Source organism: Felis catus, chromosome E2 (assembly GCF_018350175.1).
Source record: "Felis catus isolate Fca126 chromosome E2, F.catus_Fca126_mat1.0, whole genome shotgun sequence".
NCBI classification, from domain to species: domain Eukaryota; kingdom Metazoa; phylum Chordata; class Mammalia; order Carnivora; family Felidae; genus Felis; species Felis catus.
The window spans coordinates 31,587,280-31,609,923 of NC_058382.1; the positions used below are offsets into that span (position 1 = coordinate 31,587,280).

General features: G+C 43.9%; 1 protein-coding gene across 7 annotated transcripts in view; it reads left to right on the plus strand.

Moving 5' to 3' along the window:
• Positions 1–22,644, plus strand: part of FTO (FTO alpha-ketoglutarate dependent dioxygenase) — a 440,209-nt gene that overhangs the window by 298,472 nt on the left and 119,093 nt on the right. The window contains exon 9 of one of the 7 annotated variants that reach the window (XM_045046926.1): positions 14,284–15,842. The exons of 4 other annotated variants lie outside the window; for them this stretch is intronic. In XM_045046926.1, the coding sequence (XP_044902861.1) occupies positions 14,284–14,311 (28 nt within the window). In that variant the 3' untranslated portion in view covers positions 14,312–15,842. Of the gene's footprint in view, positions 1–2,762; positions 2,785–14,225; positions 15,843–22,644 lie in introns of those variants that run through there. 2 more of the 7 variants (XM_045046927.1, XM_045046929.1) reach the window with 2 other exon arrangements.

Here is a 22,644-nt window from a genome sequence, read left to right on the forward strand (position 1 = left end):
ATGGGTAAATCATATAGAATTTGAGATATATCTCAATAAAGCTGTTACCCAAAATCCGTTTAATTAAAAATGATGGATCACTAAATCCTACTCCTGAAATCGTTATTACACTATATGTTCACTAGCACGGATTTAAGTAAAAACAACAACAACAATACCTTACGTGAGATCATGTCATTTCCCTGCTTCTCTGTCACATCTAGAACAAAACCAGTCTCCTTACCAGCACGTGGTTCCTGCCCACCCCTCCTTCGTCTTGCCACAGTGGCCTCTGTTCTGTTCCTCCACTTTGTAAACTGTGTGTTTGTCTCCAGGCCTCTGGGTTTGCTCCTCCCCTGGCCTGATGCGCTCTGCCCTTCTGACCTCCACATTTTTGTCATTCATATGTCACCTTAGGTCCTCCCTGACTACCTTCAGTAAAATTACCTCTCCATCCTCTGCACAGATCGTTGCGACATCCTGCTGTTTTCTCTTCGGAGCACCCAGTTGTATCTGAAATTCCTATTCGTTTTTCTGTTGATTTATCCCACATATCCTGCTCTAAATGAAACCTTCCCTCCTGAGAGCAGGGGCACAGAGATCACCCGGGCCTGGCCACAGTGCCTGACGCACGGGCATCAGTACCTGCGTGACGGACGAATGAATGAGCATTATAGCGTGCTCTGCTTGTCAACCGAGAGTGGACACCCCAGTTTGGTGACAGTGGCTCCCTGTGTGGGGAATTGCTCAAAGCTATGGACCTGGGCACCTCTCTGTCCTTTCTCTGTCATATCCTCAGATAGAGGGCAGGCTAAGATGTAGCATCCTTAATTGCCAGAGGGGACCCAGAGGCCTGGGAAAAAACTAATGGGCCTTGAAACTGTGATCTAACGGAGAGCTTGCAAAATATCGTTCACGATTCAGTCTACTCACTCCCATGCATTCAGTCTCTGAAATGCTTTTCTTCTTAGCACTTTTGTAATTATACGTTGTATTTATGTTGACTTAATTTTCTCTCTTTGTTTATGACATCGTATTGGAAGCTCCTTGAAGGTAGGAAACGTGATTATTCCTTATTCCGTGCCTTCACACACATATGGCAGGTTTGTCTTAGGCACACCGTGTACCTTGACTGCCATTTCTAGCCTCAGCTAACTCAGACATTAAGATGCCGAATTAGATTTTAGGGAGTTCCGTTCTGGGAACCTGATACTTGTTTCCATGTTTATTGTAAGAGTAATTACACTTTCAGTTCTTCTCTAAGGTCTGTGAAGTGTTTGAAGAAGGTTACCTGCATAGCAACTGGTTTGGGGGCAAAGTCAACATAGGGTTGGGTTGACTCTGCTCAGGAAGCAAGCGGGCTCACCTTGGTGCATTCTCCCTTGGGCGGCTCTCATGTGGAAAGCCAGCCGTCCTACCATTTTACGCACGGCCCTGGCTGGGTCCTGGAGGAAGGAGGAAATACCATGAGATACACAGGCCCGGGCTTTCCAGTGGCGACCCCTTATGGAATGCTAGGAAAAAACTAAAGGGATTGTGGTGTCTTTTCCTGCCTTTTATCAAATCTGGAGAAAGGCTTTGAGACCGGCTTGGGACTGCCCACCCTGAAGAGTTGCTGGCCAACTACTGAAGCCAGCAGGCAGACATTGGTGAGAGAAGGCTCTTCCAAGAGCTGTTGGCTTGGTCCCCAGATAGGATCGTGAGGTCCTAGATGTGGATATATGGGAAGATAGGATCTAGCCAACATTGGTTACTATGCTTGAACAAAAATAAGGTCATTTATTGACATCAATTGCCATCTGTTTTCACCCACTTACATTCAATTAACCCTTAAGCCTACAGTAGAGAATTGAGCTTTATGTTGATTTTCTTGGTGTTGCATTTCCCTGGCCTTACATCTCCATGTAGAATTTTCTGTGGAGATACTGTCCTGGGAAATATGATAGAAATAGTCCAGATTTTTAAAAAGAGGACTCTCTGTCTTGTCTTCTCTCCCCCTTCCCCTGCCCTGTCCATCCTATGTTTGAGAGCCTTGCTATAAAAAAATTATCTGAAGTCATTTTACATTTTATATTCTGACATCTCTTTAGTGGGTGCCATGGTTAATGTTATTACTTCCTTAGAAAGAATATAATTTCTCAGAGAACATTAAGCGATATTACTCTGAAACAGAGAAGGGCCTCTGTACCTTAGTTCTTGATAGGATAAAATAAGGTCATCTTACATGACTCATATACTACCTTATATTTGTATAACACTTCATGGTTTTTAGAGACTCCCTCCAGAGTTTTGTGTTGAAACACAAAAGACATCGTACCAAATCTGATGTTACTTTTGACTCCAAGTAATAGATCATTATCATTGTGTTGTAGCCTTTAAAATAATGATTAAGAAAAATAAATAAAAATAAAAGTGATAATCAAGAAATAGGCTGAGAAAACGCTTAATGAGCTTTACTTAGCACATTCCATCTTTAGGGAAAACACTCTTAAAATTTTCACAAGTAAGGCAGAATTTCCCATGTTGGGTCATTCTGTGGATATAACCGTCTCCCGAATCAGACTTAAGTTGATGTTGCTCATTATTACTATGAGCTAAGGGACCCATGGGAGTAGGGTATAACTATCAAGATTATGAAACAACCGTGTTAGACACCGCGTGCCATTTAATGAATCTACAACCTTAACAAAAGAAGACAGATACGACACAGGATATGTCACACCTACAATGAGAAGGTCCCATCCCATAGGCCAGATGACCCCTCTTTTGGTTTTGATTATTAGGTGCTGACTCTACCATGATGAAGCTATGTAGTCTGATGACATGGAAATTCAGTGGAACACCACAGCATTATGGGGTATCTCCAGGCATCACCAGCTTCCTTGTCTTCACATCAAGGTCGATGTAAAAGGGAGGAGAACTTTCTTCCATCCCATTTTTCAATGGCCTTCTTAGGACGTGGCTTAGTATTTTATTGATATACAAACCGTGTGTATAATTATTGCATTAGTTATATTATTAGCTATGTAATACAGCTGTGTCCTAAGTAGTATTACTTGTAGTATCGCATTTAATCCTCATGAGAGTTCTTGGAGGAAGATATTATTATCCTTTCACAGGTAAGAAAACCGGAAGGGAATAGAAGGTGAGGCACGTGCTATGCTTACCTTGCTAGCTCCCATTCGTTCACTCATGATTCATGAAGCATTTATCAAGCAACTACCGTGTATTAGCATTGATGATACAAGGAAGGATCAAACCCAATCCTTGCCTTCAAAGAGCTTAAAGAACTGGGTTGGAGCACAGTTTAGTTGTCATTTCAAAGGTAAAGGATCTCAAATGGAGGAGTTTTCTGGCATCTGCCTTACGACTGTGCGGCCAAGATAAATGTGATGGATAGATGTAAGCATCAGTGTGCGAGTGGGAGGAGACGTCCCAGAAAACATTTTTTCAGCTATGTCTGTGACTCTTGGGAACTCCTCATTCATTATGAAGTTCTTTGATGACACCAACCATTTGGCAGGAATCTCTTCCCAGAGCAATTTATAAATATCAAATAATTTTTATGATGGATAATTCCAGAAAGGGTTAAAGTTGGCTTCTCTGGGACACATAATGGGAAAGTAGCTGAACATGATTTCAAAGGGATTTTTTAGGAGAGAATTCCAATTACAGAGAAGTAATTTCCCTTTCTAGCTTACTAAGCTCTATTTCAGACTAATGCAGTTTCAAGATCCATATCCTTTCTTCCCTTATTTCAACAGATATTTTGAATATGAAAATCTTATGTCAAAACTTAGCTGAAGCCTTCATCAGGCTTTTGAAAGGCTAAGTAAGAATTCTGTTTCTAGGAATAAAAAGATGTGGATCAGAAAGATCCTTTGCTGGCTAGAGTCCCTTTTCGGATGGTAGTTCAAGCAGTCTTTAATCATATTTTTGTTGATTATTTATTAGTTTCCCTGGGAAATCAAAGACTCGGCAACGTAAAATGTGTTTTCCTGAAGATATTTTATGAATCAGAACCCGGAGTAAAGAAATAATGGAAAATACATTTCCTTTGCCGATATGGACTAATTGGGAATTAAAAGACCTTTCTCTCTAGTCAGTGCCCCACATGGAAATGCTAAGTGACCTAACTGGCCCAATTGTACCGACCGCAGTTTCTGCCCAGACAAAACTCTTACGCCGCAAGTAGATAAAGAGAGCGCTTTGTCAGTAAATCAAAAGTGCGGAACACTAGAACTAATTTAAGTGAAGGGATAGGCTCCAAGCCAGCTGTTTGGGTAAACCCACATGGAACCAAAGGGGGAAACTGATGTAACTTAATACGTGTGTATTCCAGCCATCAGCCTAGGGTGTGTGTAACGCAAGCTTGTGATGTTTGCTGTCGTGAGAGGCACGAAGGCAGGCTCCCGTCCTCAACTGCGTGTGGGGCTGCCAGCTTGCGGCAGCTTTGGTCCGATACTGGGCTTGCTCTTGGGGAGCCAGACTTTGGCTGGTTTCCTGATGAAGGGTCGGGGAGCTGCGTGAAATGTGTTTACTCATACACATCGTCCCGGTCAAGTGAAATCAAAAGGCATTTGAAAAAAACAATCGGCCAGAGCAAAACACAAAGAAAATACGAATGCGTTTTGTGCTGTTGAGGCCAGTATAATTTGGGGGGATATACAGGGTCAACACACAGGACAGACTGGAACACGATTGGGAATAATGAAGTATGGCTGTGTAGCAGAAACAGCAGACTATGGTGGCGAAGAGCGTTAAGAGCCAGATGGTCTGAGTTCGAAACCCACCCTGCTGCTTAGTAGGTACGAGAGCTGGGGCAAGTTAGTTAGTCCTTCTCCGCTTGGATCCTCATCTGTAAAGTAGAGATGGTAAGAACACCCACCTCAAGGTCACCCAGGTGTCATTTGGGACATATGTAAGAACCACGTGACCTAGCGAAATAGGTCAGAAGGCCCTGAGGATTTTGCTTCTCTGTGTTTTGAAGCCCTTGGTAGAAATGTCTTCATGAAGTTGAACCAATATTCGAATATCTTTGACGCTACGAAAACATGCCGATTTCTTGTAGTTCAGTCTACTAAAGAGGGGCTCGGTATGACAGCATGGATGGAGAAAGAGATTGTTCTGGTTTTCTGGAAAAAAAAAAAAGAATACCCATCTCATAGGATTGTTACGGATTCGTAGAGGTAAAGGTGTTTAAAATGGTATGTGGGGGCGCCTGGGTGGCACTGTCAGTTAAGCGTCCAACTTCGGCTCAGGTCACGATCTCACGGTTTGTGGGTTCGAGCCCCGCGTTGGGCTCTGTGCTGACAGCTCAGAGCCTGGAGCCTGCTTCGGATTCTTTGTCTCCCTCTCTGTCTACCTCTCCCCTGCTCACACTCTGTCTCTCTCAAAAATAAATAAAATGTTAAAAAAATAATAATAAAAAAAAATAAAATGGTATGTGGCCCATAGGAAGCATTCTATAAGTTGGTGATTGTTATCATAGATCAGAAGTCAGAAGCTCAGATGCCCAGGGGCGCCTGGGCGGCTCAGTCGGTTGAGCGTCCGACTTCGGCTCAGATCATGATCTCATGGTTCGTGAGTTCGAGGCCCGCGTCGGGCTCTGTGCTGACAGCTCAGAGCCCAAAGCCTGCTTTGGATTCTGGGGCTCGTCCTCTCCTTGCCCCTCCCCTGCTCATGCTCTGTCTCTTTGTCTTTCAAAAATAAATAAACATTAAAAAAAAATTTTTTTTAATGTAGAAGCTCAGCTGCCCGCAGTGCCCAGCATGGTGACCACTGGCCGCAAAGACCAGTGGTGTGCAGATGATGGCGGTCAGGATAGTGGCACCTGCTTCTTAGCTACAGCCGCCACTCTGTTCTGCACTCTATATGGCCCTAGGGGGATGCTGGTCCAGTGTCAACCATATCTTCTGAAATATCAGAATTGGACATTCGGACAGCTGGACTTTGCTGAAAATCTCTCAGCTCTTAACTCTCGCTGATTTATTTTAAAACCTTCTCCAAGCCAAATAAAACCCTGTCTGCAGGCTATGGGCCACCAGCTAATGACATCTGTGGTCTAATAATGGAACGCCGACATGTAGCTTACAGAAGTCCTTGTGATGAATTTATTATCACACTGTGAAACAGAGATTCATTTTGATTCTGGAAATATTCATTGAGTTCCTACTATGCGTCAGACCCTGTGCTGTTGCCGAGAATACAGCAGCGACCAAGATAGACAGTCCAAGGGATGTGCACACTTTATAAGACTTTTGAAGAGAAAGCAACACCTGGTACCTAAAAGATACTCAGTGTTGGTTCCCAGCTCCTTCCATTACCTCTGCTAAGTCTAGACCTGATCCCGTGAGTATTTGAAAGCTGATTTAGGTTTTTGAAGAGTAACAGCATGATGCAGTGTAAAACTAATAAATCTACCAACAATATTGCAGAAATATCCGACTAAAGTTCTGTTCCTCTTAGTTTCCTGCTTTTTCTCTGATTAGTCCCTCTCTTTTACGCAGAAGCACTTCATGACGTAGGGACATGAACTTGGGCTATGATATGTTGCCACCGTTTGCATATTGCTTCCTACGTTTTTCTCAATTTGTCTTTGAGAGTGTGAACTTCCTTCACACTTGCAAAGGCGCTCAGTGGAACACTGACCCTGTGAGCTAATTCACCGTCATTTGAGAAACAGGGAATATTATGTATCCCCTCCCTTTCTTGGAGATTCACAAAGCCCGTTAGCAAAGCCCGTTGAAGGCTCTGCAGACAAAACTTCTTGCTAAACCTCGTCTAAATAAATGTTTCCCAGATGTATTTGACCAAAGTGCACCATCCCCCCACCCTTTTCCCCACTTAGTACACTTTAATATACTGATTTACTATAGTTGTTTGGCCCATTTGGAGAAATAGTGGATTCCCCAATTCTGCTTCCTACTAGGAACCATAGTGTCTTTAAAATTTCTTCCCTTCCCGAGTATTCACAGCTAAAGATATCTCCCAAGAACTCAGACTTTATTCTCAAGGAGTCTAGCAAATTGAGTGTGGCAGTGGCCATCTTGGTGGTGCCTGACCATTGAACTATAAATCTTGGAGGAAAGAGACTGTCATCCCTAGTTTCTCTGCTGCACTACGCATGGGGTCGTTCTGCAGTGGGTGTGGAGTAAATGCACCTTAACTGACCAGTGAATGCCCTCACCGGAAACATTCCAGGAGGTGTTAACAGTAGATGAATTTAGATAAAGCACAGTACTAGTCCTATAACTTTTGGGGTACTAGTCCCAGAACTTTTCCGCAAGTTCAGAATGATTTCCCAATTTAAAAAACTTCTTTTTAATCTATCGAACCCTGTTCCTAAAATGTGTGAATCATACCTCACCTTGAAAAACATTTTGGGGCGCCTGGGTGGCTCAGTCGGTTAAGTGTCCGACTTCGGCTCAGGTCATGATCTCGCGGTCCATGGGTACGAGCCCCGCGTCGGGCTCTGTGCTGACAGCTCAGAGCCTGGAGCCTGCTTCGGATTCTGTGTCTCCCTCTCTCTCTGCCCCTCCCCTGCTCACACTCTATCTCTCTCCCTCTCTCTCTCTCTCAAAGATAAATAAACGTTAAAAAAAACTTTTTTAAATATATTGCAAGGCTTGGCAAGCCTGAGAGATGAGAGCAAGAAGGAAAAAATGGAGGATGCTCGTCGATAGGTCAGGAAAAGGGAATGAAGAATTAAGTGAACGACGCAATCAGCAGGTTTGGGTTTTCCCAAAGACCAGTGGCTGATATTGGGTCTCTGATGGTGTCTCCTACGAGCCCATTTCCCACGCTGCATTCCAGATTGGGTCTGCCCAGGCCTCCCACCGAGTCTTGCGGCCATGGCATTTGCCGGCACATTCTGCCGTCCCGGCGGCCGACTCCCCTACGACCACCCTGACCCACCCGCCTCCTGTGTAGGTGGCACGTCGGGCCCCTTCGCTTTGGACCCAGGCCTGGGATCTCCTCCGCCTTCATGTAGTTTTCCTGCAGGCCTCACCCCACCCAGCCACGCAGCTCAGCGCGGCACGGCAAGACTCAGCCTGACTCTTCTTCGGAGAAAGAGGAGTTAGCTTCGGCGTTGGGGGTTCAGCTGTAAAGTGACGTTTCCCACACTCATAGACTTGCATACCGATGAGGAATTCGAGTTTATTTTAGACTGTTGCTATGAGCAGGCCCCAGATGACAAGGGAGCACGGAGCTCATTAACCATCCTCGTAAGCCTTGGGAGCTCTCACGTGTCTTCTTGGTTGTGGGCACAGTGCTAATTCTTTGGCTTTAATACAGTTCCTTTCCAACCAGCCCCTCACATTTGTAAATCTTCAGTAAAACGTATGTGGGAAATCAATAGGACACGCTCCAACCCAGTTTCCAGTAGTCAGAGGAAGCCCATCCTGGCCTTGAACATCGGTCCCATTGACGCTAATGTTGCTACAGCCAGTCCCTGTGCCCTCAGCCCCACCCCCCGAGTTTTATGAAGGTGAGCAATTTAGGACAGTGAGAGTCACGGGATTTCGAATAACTTAGTTCCTAGGTGTGTCTGGAATGGAAACAAAGATAACCCTGTTCAACAGGGAATTTGTGCCTCTGGGTGAACGGCCAGGTGTTCTTCCAACTGAACTGTGAGACTAATTTCTTCCTGGCCTCTGGAAACCAGTTGAAGCAGTGGGCCAGCTGGTATATCTTCAATCTTGCATACCAACATCCTTCTCTGATTCACAGATTTCCTTTATCCCCAGCACTTCCTCTGGTATGTGCATCCCCGACAGTAAGCGATATCTCTTATTGGATTTGGGCATTTTTAAATCGTTGAGTCTTTTGGTGGGGAGGGTAGAGGAAGGAGGGTAGATGGTTACATTCGACTATTTCCAGTGGGAACCGTGCTTGAATCTCATCCACCTCTGATTCTTTTTTTTTTTTTTTAATTTTTTAAATGTTTATTTATTTTTGAGAAAGAGAGAGAGACAGAGAGACAGAGTGCGAGCAGGGGAGGGGCAGAGAGAGAGGGGGACACAGAATCCGAAGCAGGCTCCAGGCTCTGAGCTGTCAGCACAGAGCCCGACGCGGGGCTCGAACTCACAAACCGTGAGATCCTGACCTGAGCCAAAGTTGGACGCTTAACTGACTGGGCCACCCCGGTGCCCCTCACCCACCTCTGACTCCTGTGCATCAGATGGTCTCCACATTCATGAGAAGAGGACGCTAAAGTCATCGAGGGTGGCATTGTGAGCATTATTCTTTTTTTTTTTATGTTTACTTATTTTTGAGAGAGAGGGAGAGAGAGCTAAAGCAAGGGAGGGGCACAAAGAGAGGGAGACACTGAATCCAAAGCAGGCTCCAGGCTCCCAGCCGTCAGCACAGAGCCCAACATGGGGCTCGAACCCACAAACGCAAGATCATGACCTGAGCCGAAGTCAAACACTTAACCAACTGAGCCACCCAGGCGCCCCTGAGCATTACGCTTTTTAACCTTTAAATGATCTCAGAGGAAACAAAGTTAATGTATATCCAGTTGTTCCAACACCCGCTGTGACTAGAGTATAAAACAAGACGCTCTAGAGATTTTTATCTAGAGGAGAAATTTCCTTGGGAGACTGAGGACTTTCGTTTGCAAAGCACAGCTTTTTCCGTGTTAATCAACACACTTGTCCGCGATCTGAGATTTGGAGAAGCCCAGGGATCCGCCTGGTGAGTCACAGGGTAGAACTTGACCCTTGGAAGCGGCAACCTATACGTGATGGTCTGGCGGTTCTCAGGATATATCAGATCATACCCATAATCGATTTCCCCAAATAGCTGTGACATACAAGATTCTCCGTGCACTAAAAAGGGTATTTGAAGGTCACAAGTAAGTGGCAGGGGACCTTTGGTGACTTGAACGTGCCCACTTTCGGCAGCCTGTGCATGCTGGCGCCTTCTGGTATAATCTGGACCTACCTTACCCAGGCGTATTTAAAGGGAAACGAATGTTTCTTCACTAGTGTTACACACCCTCTTTAGTTTTCAGGAGGCTGTGGCGCCTCGGTTGAAACTCTCCCTGTTTTTGAGATGAAACTTCCGGGAGCGCCACCACCCCTCCAAGGTGAACTTGACCATGATGCAAACCATGAACCCCCTTTGGTCTGGTGTGTGTGCGTATTTTGGTGGACCGGACCAAGCCGTCACAGCGAGGGCTCAGCTGGCAAATGCCGTTCTCAGCCATTCACACAAACCTAGCCTATGCCTGAAGGGTGTGCATTAAAACACACGTGGCTTTTCAGGCACACTTTTAAACACACTGGCTACTTCAATTGCAGATTCCCTTGAACTGGATGCTAGTAGATCTTTACATATTGCAAAAACAATAATGTAATAATTAAGTAATAATCTGGCAAAGTACCGTAACAGCTTTCACCCCTAAGAATATATGTCACCTATACCGTTGACACACGGAGTTGTCTGTTGCAAGATTTCTCTGCACTTGGTAACAATTGTAACAGTTGAAGTTGCACCTGGAAAAGCAACATAGGTGAATTTTCAAAGGGGAATTTCTCACGGTTCATAACTAATAATAAAATAATAAAGCCATGCCCATGACAAAAATGCCCGCAGGAGATAGCACAGGACAAGAACGGGGAACCCGGACTAGCTTTTTAAAGAAGATATAACATTCTAAGACTTCGGAAAAATTCAGCTTAAGAAATAGCGTGAATAACAACTATTAATATATGTTGCGTGTTACCCTATGTCAAACCCCGTGCCGCGTGCTTGGTGTCGATTTTTTTTTTCAACGTTTTTTGTGTTTTTTTTGTTTTTTTTTTGTTTTTATTTATTTTTGGGACAGAGAGAGACAGAGCATGAACGGGGGAGGGGCAGAGAGAGAGGGAGACACAGAATCGGAAACAGGCTCCAGGCTCTGAGCCATCAGCCCAGAGCCCGACGCAGGGCTCGAACTCACGGACCGCGAGATCGTGACCTGAGTTGAAGTCGGACGCTTAACCGACTGTGCCACCCAGGCGCCCCAGGTGTCGATTTTTAAATTTCATCCTCTCGAGCCTCTACGAAGCAGGTGTTTTATTATCCCTACTTGTTAGACAAGAAAGCTGTGGCTCCAGAAAGCGTCTTGCAAGGTCATTCAGTCTCCAGCAAGTGGGGAAAACTAGATTCCCGCTCACGCGGTCAGCCTTCAAGCCGTTGTTCATGGCCATGTCCCTTGCCTCGTACATCATTTCTTCCCACAGCAGAGGTCACAGCAGGCCAAACCCAGCCTTAGGTAACAGCGGTCACTGCCGAGCGGTTACTCAGGATTATTTTACGTACCTTCGGGTAGTCTTTCATGTCATCCCCAAACCAGCTCCACGATGTAGGTGGCGGTGATCATCCCCATTTCACGTATGAGGACAACGGACATTCAGGTGGAGCAGTGTGTGCCAAATGCTGGCAGGGCTAACATCCCGCTCCGGGCAGTCTGGTCCTGGAAGCTACTCTCTCCACCTTTAGGCTAAGAAGTGCAGCTGTCCGCCGCCATTTTAAAACCGGGATGTTTCACACTACAAATAAAGATGTCTGAATCCTCTTAGAAGACCAAACAAGATGGGACGATGGGACAGTACTGGTTCCCTTCCACCTGGCAAGGGTCACTTGGCCACCGTGGGTAGCTGCTTGCGGTAGACGGCTGTCTCCCTCCACTACCCCTCCCTTTCACTGCTTTCCTTCCTGCGTCCTCACTTTGGGGGGCATTTAATTTGCAGTCTGGGCATGGGGTCTCCCTGGTACTGGAGCTGCTTCCACAGGGGTCTTTCCGTTGTATGTGTCGGTGCGAACCATTCCCCACAAAATAACGACAAACTCCTCCTCGAGGGTCTTCCTCCGTCCCCTTGCTCCTGCATCTCTGGTGTTGGCACTCAACCAGGCAGGGAGCATGGGAGGCTTACAACCTTTTCTCTCTCTGCCTGGGTGGTAGCAGTCGGCCGGTGTTTGGTTGGCCATGACCAGGGTGGCAGCAGCATCTCCAGGCTTTGGCACACAGCTTGGTAGGTAGGCTGTTGTGTGACCCAGAGACCCCCAATCTCTGTACGCGTTAGAGCAAAATACAACTGTAACACCCGGAAGTGAAGAGAAATATTTTGGCAGGTCCGTGCCTCCTCAGCAAACTAGAGCATTCTATCTTGAGGGAGGATTTTCTAAGAGCTCCGTCTTGATTATTTGTTCCACGTTGGGCCAAACCAGTGTATTATTGGTAAGATAATGAGTGGCATTCACCCAGGGGTAATCCTTGCAGGGATTTTGATGATGCAGTAAATCATGAGAGTAAAGCCTGAGTGGTTTATGCCATTAAAACCTTGGGATAGAATTAGACTTGTAATCACCACTTGCCCATGTTTTGTCATTTATGATAATTATAGTAGTAATAATCCGTGTATTGTTGAGAAGTAGCAGTCAGAAGCATCCATCAATTTTTTATCGACACCAAATCAAGTTGATACTTCATCTTTGCTGCAAAAATGTAGATTGCACCAATTAGTCTAAAGAAATTGGGCAGTCATTAGCAATGAAGTAAGCAGTTAATCCTCAGAATATTTCTGGTTCCTCTGATGCCAACAATCCCTCTTAATTATGTGGAATATTGCAAGCGTCTCTGGGACTCTGTCGATGGTGCCATTGTTGGCTTAGGTTAGAGGGAGCATCCGCGTCCCTGCTTTTATTTAAAAGAATGAACTGTTACCTCCCAGCCCCCTCTTGTACCCTTCTGAGCTTCCAGGCAAATTTATTCTGAAGCAGAACACTCAAATCAAAGCAGTTGGCGTTTTCTTTTTCTTATTTAGAAATAGGGATTTTCCCCAGTGGGCTGCTTTCAGGGATGGTGTGTTACCTCCCCATCCCATACTTGTTACCTCTTCTTGTTCACCTTACCCAAATCATGGAATAATCATCTTGAAACGAAAGGAAGGAAGGCAGGAAGGGAGAAAGGGAGGGAAGGAGAGAGGGACACACACAGAGAGAAGAAAGACCGAAAGAAAGAGTCAGAATTTGAAAGAAAATCCAACCAGTTGTGAAGAAATCCTGCTGCTAATGAGCTTTCTACGTCTGCCTCAAGTCTTTTCCCCAGGCTATTCTGATCTCCCTCTCTAGACATTTTCAATCGGCACTGCCCATAAATTGTACTAAGCAACTGAATAATGTAGTGTGGAAATTTCAAATGTATATATATATATATATATATGTGTATATATATATATATATATATATATATTTTTTTTTTTTTTTTTTCTATTTAGGAAGTTTGGAAAAGCAAGACTAGGAAAGAAAGAACTCACCCCTAACCCCTCACCATGACACCAACCTCCATAACTATCTTTTGGTAGATTTTATTGCAATCTCTTAAATGTACTCCTGTGTTGAGTTTTGTTGTTGTTGGTCTTTTGGTGTTATTACTAAGTTGACCCTTGAACCATGCAGGGTCAGGAACGCTGATCTTCTGCACAAAAATCCCCATATAACTTCTGACTCCCCCCAAAACTTAACTGATAGCCTCCTGTTGAAGGGAAGTATTACCAGTAACATAAATAGTCGATTAACACATATTTTTGTATGCTACATGTATTATATACTGTATTCTTACAATAAGGTAAGCTCTAGAAAAGAAAATATTAAGAAATCATACAGAACAGACTTAACAGTATAGTACTGCGTTTACCAAAAAATGAACCGTGTATAAGCGGACCCATGCAGTTCAAACCCATTTCTGTCCAAGAGTCAACTGTATTCTCTTTTTCAGTTGTCATACTAATTTTTTCACTTTGCTAACAATTTCAGTAACCATTTCCATGTATGAATAGTACTCCATCACATATGGAGTGTATATTTATCCAGGTTTTAGATTATTTCCCTGAGATACATTGCCCAAAGTGAAATACTGGATCAAAACTGATAAGCTTCTTTAAAACTCCCAATAGAAATGGACAAACTGCAACCCAAAAGGATTGTACCAATTTCAAAAAGCCCACCAGTAATTTTATACACATACCAGCTTCATTTTAGTGAATGAGATTTGAATTCAGATGTGTTGGCATGCTTGTAGCTAAGCTAAAAATATAAATTGTACCCCTCCATATATGGTGCTCTGATTCAGACTGGCTTAAACAGGGGCAATTATTATCTCATGTTACAGGAAGTTCAGAAGTAGGACAGCTGTAGGTGTGATATGATCAGAGGCCCAATGATGTCACTGATGACCTAGATTCCTCTCTTTTAAGCTCACCATCGTAACCTTTACCCTCGTGCTGGCTTCCTTCATGTTTCAAATGGCTGCAGCTGCCCCAGGCATCACATCCAGATGTAGAAGCAACCGAGATGGAAAGAGATCAACTCTTCCAGTGCCTCCTTCTCAAGAGTGAGGAAATCCTTCCTAGAAACTCTCAGTTGACCTTCTTTCCGGTCTCATTGCCCAGATCTGGGTCAGACGTTCGCTGCTGAACTGAAGATTGCCAAGGGAAATGGAAACAGCATTATTGGCTTTATTAACCAAGACTTTCTCTTGAGCTGGTGGTGGCGTCCATTTGCTCAGAGTGTTGAATGCGTGAATAAAACAGGGGTTCTGTTAGCAACGAAGAAGAAGGGAATGGTTGTTGGGGAGAGAACCCTGATTTTTTTTTTTTCTTCATTCTCTGGCACACTCTCAGAACCAGTTAAAATTCTGTAGCTCACGCGTTTAACAGATATGCGCAAACTATACGTTACGTCCTGGGCTTTGGCCTCCGTGTAAGGTCCTCATGTACTGTGGTCATGCTTCGTGTTTCCTTTACGTTTTGCTAAAAACCTGCCTTGGTGCAGCTCCCCAAAGATGGAAATCGGGACCTCCTCTATTTTTATAAACTTTTGGCATATGGGTCTCCTAGGGAGAGACTTAGCACTGGCTTTTCGGTTAGAGAATTCCTGTTTGGTAGAGATTTAACATCCACTACTGACACTGTGAGGGCTTCTGCTGAGACCCAGGGTTTACAGCCTGATACAACAAGCCCCGGTTGCAGTCTGAATTACTCAGGCTCAGGAAGTCTTATTCCACCGCACAGCCCAGCATTTTGAACGTTTCACTGCTCATTAGCCCCTCCAGCAAAAGACCAGGAGAGGGGAGGGTGGGGATCAAGGAATTCCTTTCAGTCAAATACTCTTGTTTCACGTAGTTGGAGAAATGGCTGAAATGGCCTCCTCAAAGAGTCTTTCTGAAAATAATCTAGTTTATCTCCACACTCATTTTGCCACTAACTGTACAAATTATTAGTATTACGTTTTATTTCAAAAAAAAAAAAAAGGCAGCAAGGTAAGGAAACACGTCGCTGGGTTGAAGAAACCAGCCTAGTTACTCCATGCCTCACAAATTCAGTACTATTTTGCAGTTCTTCAGTTGAGTCATAGGGTGCAGTTACCATCTTTTTATGAATGCCTGACTTGCAGGTATCTTTTTGCACCAGAGATAGCAAGGTGATCTTGGATCAGACCTGCCCGTTCCTGGGGCACCTGGGTGGCTCAGTCGGTTGAGCGTCTGACTTCGGCTCGGGTCATGATCTCGCGGTCTGTGGGTTCAAGCCCCACGTCGGGCTCTGTGCTGATGGCTCAGAGCCTGGAGCCTGCTTTGGATTCTGTGTCTCCCTCTCTCTCTGCCCCTCCCCCGCTCACGCTCCATCTCTCTCTGTCTCAAAAACAAATAAAACATTAAAAAAAAACATTAAAAAAACCCAAAACCTGCCCATTCCTTCAGCCGAGTAGATGAAAGCCCAAAAAAACCACCCATTTCCTACCTCACCATGATGGAGTCATGGCTTCTGTTGTTATTCTGGGTGGAGACAAACACAAAAAGCAAAAAAAAAAAACAAACCCCACCTACTGTACTTGTATACTTTTTGTTTTACAGTTTGTAAGAATTTTTACAACGTAATTACATGTTCTAATTATGAGATTACATACATTTCTACCACTTACATAATCAAGTGTAATTATACCGACTACTTGAACAGACAGTGATAAAAATTACTCGAAGCAAAAATTACACACAAAAAAATGCCGTTTCAGAAAGGCTTTTGGAGCATATACTCCACAGCCTCCCAGAAGGTGGGTCATGGTGAATACAATAAACAGCCTTCAGTAGCTTAGTTGTCCTCGGTAGGGCACGACGGATGACTCGTATCATTTTGGAAGCCTCGTCTTTTTAAAACTGTTTTTCGGACATAGCACCCGTGATACCTATCACTGCTACCCGTGCAGAAGCTGGTTGAATTCCGGGTTTGTCTCCTTCTTCCCCTTACCTCCTGTGATTCCTTCCCTCTCTCCCTTCCGTTCTCTTTCCTCCTCCCTACCGCCTGCCTTTTATCTAGGGGCCTGGAGAAGGATTTGAAACAGTAGGCTAATGGGGACAAATGAACTTGGATTCCTGGGACGTTATTTCCCACTCGAGTAATCCTTGGATCAAAATGTTCGAAAGCAACTGGCTTGTAAGAGTTAACGTTATGCTGAAAATTGTCTACCTTACTCCTCTGACCGTGGACGAGATCGGAAGTCAAGATCCATTGGGTTTCATGGCCCTTAGGAGCATCTGTAGCTTGGCGTCGTTGGGAAGAGAAGCAAAGTAGAGAGAGGAAAGTAAGCACAGACTACAGTGTAAGCAAAATGAGGAACCTTTAAAATGAAGTATGATGCGGGGCGCCTGGGTGGCGCAGTCGGTTAAGCGTCCGACTTCAGCCAGGTCACGATCTCGCGGTCCGTGAGTTCGAGCCCCGCATCGGGCTCTGGGCTGATGGCTCAGAGCCTGGAGCCTGTTTCCGATTCTGTGTCTCCCTCTCTCTCTGCCCCTCGCCCGTTCATGCTCTGTCTCTCTCTGTCCCAAAAATAAATAAATGAAAAAAAAAAAATGAAGTATGATGTTACAGACAGTTCCCTAGAAACAGCATGCTATTTATTATAATTGTTTCTTTCATCACTGAAAACAAAGTGTATTGAAAGGGTCATTTTTCTGCGAGTCAAGTCCTTTCCCTCCGGTGTTTTTTTCAAGACATGTGTTTTAAGCAAAATGTTCTAAAATACGATTTTAAAACTTATCTATTTGCGACTACCGTTAACACCGCTAGGGTGTCTCCAGAACCTTTCCATCACTTCCCATGTTAAGTCATCTCTTGATTAAAAAGGAAAATAAAATCCCTAATCACCTGTCCCGAGTTTACAATTCAAAGCAGTTGTTTTTGGACTAGCCAGTCATGTTCTCCTAAAGACAACATCTCTTAGGTGTGCCGTTCATCGTCCATATGGAGCAAATTAGAGAGAGAAGGAGGGGAGCTGCCACTGTTTCTGATTGGTTACGGTAGTATTAAAAAAAAAAAATTGACTCACCCTGCTCTGGAGAAGAAAGATGGATAAAATGCTCTTTGAACACACTAGTCTTTTTTTTTTTTTTCCTTCTAAATGTCGGTACAGAAGGGTTGCATTTATATTTGGCTTTCCAGACCTGTCTCTTGACCTTCTAATTACTTTATTTGAAACAGCACTGAGGGTATAATAAACCTGGAGGTTGCCTCTCCTTTGCTTTATCATAAATTAAAGCTGCCGGTTTGTTGAGGTGAAAGTGGAGGCAGAATGTTCATTACCGCTCAAGTGATGGCTTGTCAATAGCAGTGCTTTTTAGTTTGTTCTAGTCAGCACTTGCTGTGCATTTTGTTGGACCACTGGGAAATAAATACAACAAGATTATACGTTTGGAATACCACAAGAGTTCACAGAAAAAAAAAACACAAATGATAAATTATACACTTGGTAGAAAGTGACATGCTATCTTGTGCTATTAACAACCAAAGATAATTGCAACGAATTGTAATTGCAGTTTGCAACTTACAGTACAGTGTGTCCAACATCAATCTTAATAGTGAACAAAGCAATTTATATTAAAACTTAATTCACTTGGTAACTTTCTGCTGTATACACGGGAGCTAACAGATGTAGCTTTTCAGAAAGTTCAAAGGCATTTGAAACGTGGCAAGAAATGCTAATGCAGTAAGCCTTGGAGAAATATTGCATTACTACTTGTAATGAAAACAAATGTATGTCATTATCTCCTACTTTGTGTTTATTTAATAAAATATGCAGTTTGCATGTTGGTGAATTCAGCGTTTCTGAATGGATATGGAATGATGTTCTATTTGGAATCAGAGGCCATACAGGACTAACAATTATGCATCCAGTATAAATAGTCCGCTTTACGATTTTAGTAGCATGCCCCTTAATGCTTCACCGGGTTTTGTATGAGGTGTAACAGCAAACTGGAGTAACTTTATTCATGACTTTCCTTAGATTGGATGTCTTTGAAGCAAGAAAGGGAGATCTCCTGGAATTACTTAAGAGAACAAGCATATTTGTTTTGTGAGCTTGACTGATGGCCAGTAGAGCAGTTGAGTGAAATCTCTAAACTGATTAGGGCTTTAGTTCAAATAATCTTCTACCTTTTTCATTAATTTATTCCTTAATGCTATTTTGCTGCTCTTCTACCAAGGATAATAATCTCACACTCGCTGACCTCCATGAGTGGATGACCTAGAGCCCATAACTAATCTTATTTATCTCCTGACCAGCCGAACTTCATTTACCTTGACTGGATAAAGAGCCTTGCAAGTTCCTAAGCTTCCCCTCCTTCGTAGCTTTCTAGTTAATCTACAGTAAAGGGAAAGATGGTAGGCTTTCCCAGTCAAGATCCAGAAGCATCCGGGGACAGTGGAAACTTCTGGCCATTTCTCTTTCTTTCTTGAGCCCTACTCTCCTAAACGCAACGACTTTCATTTTGAAAGTCAATTTCCAGCCATGGGCCATATGCACACGTTGTCGAATTTAGTTTTAATTGTTGAGTACACGTACATAGCATTTTATATTCCGCTTTCTTTTGTTTAATACCAAAGTGTTGCCCGTGTTTCATAATTTAATCATTGTGCATTTTAGTGACAGTAATTCATTAAGTTTCTATACTGTGTTTTTCCTAAGCATTCCCCATTATTCAAATTGTTGGGTTACTTCCACTCGGTTTCACTATTACAGATACTGCTGCAATAAAAATTTCTTTCGCTGTTTTTTTTTTTTTCATTTAGATTATTTCTCCGGAAAATATTATTAAAAGTGTAATTATTAAGCAAGCGATGTAAACATTTGTGTGGCTTTTTGCCTTATCACATTACTGAAATAGGTTCCCGGACTACTTTATAGTAGTTTATGTTGCCTCCGGCAATGTTGGAGGACTACATAATTTTGTCACGGCAACACTGAGATTTATCCTGGTTCTTTCCTTTATAAACTAAAGGATGTTGAGCAAGTTACTTAACCCCTCTGCCTCGTCTGAACCCTCGTTATTCCCCATCTGAATGAAGGTCACAATAATGGCACTGAACTCATGGATCGTGATGAGTATTACAGTACCGTGCGTATGTAAAATTTGGGGGACGGTGTCTGCCACATAGGAGCGCTCAGAAAACATTGGCTGTTATTATTCTTACAAAAATCTAATTTTTCTCCTTATTGAATATCACCTTCTATGTAGGCTGCAATCTTTAAAGGAAATGCTGTAGTAGTCCATTGAAGCTTAGTGGTCAGTAGACTCCATAAGCAACCTCCGTCTGTATTGAGTGAGCACTTTAACATTGCTTAGGCAACGAGCCACGAGGAAGAACTCTGCAGGAGTGAACATGCTGTCTGTAAAGGAGAAGCTTCTGGAAGCTCCTTCTCTTAATTTGTAATAACGAATAATAAATGGCTCTGATTCCAGAACAATCTAAATGGGCCTTGAAGCCCCAGGGTTCTGGGGTGCTGATCCTGTGATTCTTGCATTCCGTGAGAACCCAAGCCCCCCCCCACCCCCACTTTAAGGAACTGGCCTCTGCATTAAATAATGGCACTTATTTGTTGGTTTTTTAAGTAAGACAAAGAACTGGTCTCCTGGATTCCTTAATTCTGGAAAATTGACTTCAAATTTATAAATTTTCAAAGAAAAACTGTAACTAATTTTATTATTCCACGAGATGATGTTGATGAAATGCATCTGCTACATCTCACTGAGATGAGAACGGCACCTTCCGAAGCAGAGAGTCAGAGCGGCGAGCCCTGGGTGACCCCCGAGCCCCCCCGAGCCCCCGGTCAGGCAGCATTCGCTGCCCACAGTAGAGGCTGGAGATTATTCGTTTCTCCAGACCTTCTTTTAAACCAAAAGAATGTGGATGCCTCACGTTCCCTTCTGATGAGAACTTCTGTGTTAGAATTCTGTGGTTGCGAGCAACAGAAAGAAATGCTGGCTAATTTAAGGAGAACAAAAAAAAAGCAAGAGGGTGGGAGGTTCTCTTTTGAGAAGGATACGGGGTTATTTACAGTACCACGAAGAGTGCTCAGCAGGACAGGCGGCAGCCCCGAGCATCCAGGCAGGAAGAAACCACAGACACTCATCGGGGTCCTGCTGTTGGAAGGAGTAAGCTCTACTCCACTCAAGAATCAAAGTCTGACAGGGCCCAGCCTGGATCTTGTGCCTGCCGCCCAGCTAGGGGAGGCCACAGGACCTTGATGATAGTCCCACTAACACCGCACACTCCTGGGGGCTCCTGGGCGGCTCGGTCGGTGAAGGGTCTAACTCTTAATTTCGGCTCGGGTCATGATGAGATCATGATGAGATCACGGTTCGTGTGACGGAGCCCGCATCGGGCTCCGCGCTGAGTGTGGAGCCTGCTTGGGATTCTCACTCCCTCTCTCCCTAGCCCTCCCCTACTCAAGCCCCCCCTCCAAAGAAATAAATAAACATAAAAATATTATTAAAAAAGAAAAAACAAAAGACTGCACCCTACTGGAGGAAGAAATTTCCTAAAGCAAGATTGGAGTCCTATTGCTCGAAGAAGGGGAAATGGAGGCTGGGCCACTAAAAATGACAAAGGTACACTGAATTTCTTAAAAGACTGTATGGCTCTAGCAATTCCTCAGCAGTAATGATTGGGGAAACAACTAAATGGCTTACAAACACCAGGAAGTATTTGGACCGCTCAGTGGCCATTGTCCATGACGTTAGCCCTGGAGATAACTAACAGATTTTTTATTACTTGGTATGGACACGGAAGGCTCACATCAAAAGGCATTTTGTGGGAGAAATGTCTCACATTTGGCTGCAGATATCACAGGCCTGAACAACAGAGGGATTTATATCCGCTTCACGTGAAAGAAATCCACAAAGAGTAGGACCATCATGGCAGCCGTACCACATCAGCAGCGTTCACGGCTCCTTCTGTGTTTCTTTCCGCTCTGTCCCTCTGGCATGGCTTCTGTCTTCAGGTCTCCTTCATGGTCACAAGAGAACCACGGCAGCTCCTAATATGTCATGTACGTTACTGGTAAGGAAAAGGAAGAAAGGGAGGGAAGCCAAATGTGCCTGACCCTTGAGTCACCCCCACCCCCCTTTTAAGGAACCTTCTCAGAAGCCCTCCCCGGCAGTCGCCGCCTCCGTTCCATCAGCTGAAACGTGACCGCCTAGTCACCCCTGTTGATAAAGGAAACAGGACTGTTTTTTAGCCAGGTACATTGCTACTCCCAACAAGGTCAGGATTCTGTAAGGGAGGGAGAAGAGGAGCATGGGTGTCAGGAAGGCAACCGGTAGTTTCTGGCTCAGACCCTTGCCAAAATGCACAGTCTTCAGCTCCGTGAACTCCCCTGCCAGTCCCGGTATTGCCAACAAGAAGCCAGGAGAGTAATAATGAAGCATTTTCTAGGGTAGGGAGAGAAGTGAGCGGATTGAGTGATGAAAACTTGAGGTCATTAAATAAAGTTCCAACATTTTCTTCTTGCCCAAAACATTCACAACAAACTCTGTGGAACAGGAATTGAAGGGAAATGTACCACGCCATTTTTCTTTAGCCTTTTTGCAATGCAACAGGACAATCAATACAAATCTTTGCAGTAATCATATATTGATTTTCCTAGAATATAACTCCATTTAAAGCACTTTTATCCCCAAGAGTAGAAACATTGGAGGCTATCAAAGGAGGAAGTAGGTTTCCTTGACCCCATCTGCAGTGCACAATTGATTAACAGAGGATAGTTATGAGCGCGAGAGAGAGAGAGACAGAGAGAGGGAAGAGGGAAGTCACCGAAAGGTTAATACTAGCTAAAGAGAAACACGATTATAGGACATTAGGCTTTTGGTAAAATCATAAGGTCGGGAAAAGATAATGATGCTCTCTAAAACTGCATGAGATTTTGAGCCCTTCGCATCCTCTTCCTGTGACCCCCACACCCCCAAGAGCCACCGCAGCTGAATTTGGGGGGATTGGCAAAGCTGTGAATGATTGATATGTTTAGGTTCAGGGCTGGTAAGCTGGCTCCATAAGGGAATCAGTGACACTGTTTCAGTTTTTCGCGAGTCACTTAGTTATTAAGTACTAAACTCAAACTCTAACGTAGGCCAGATTGAATGTGTCTTTGCTTCAGACGAAGCTAAAAGAAAAAGAAGAAGAATTTATGTTTTAGAAAAATTGTTTTAAAACTCTCATTTTCCTTCTGCTTTGTAAGAAAACAAAACGCTCAAAGAAATTTTTTTTTAATAAAAATAAAAAAAAAAACCTACCTTCGGCAAATCCCATGAGTTTAGGTCAGCTGACGATTTCTATTTTTTTCTGATTT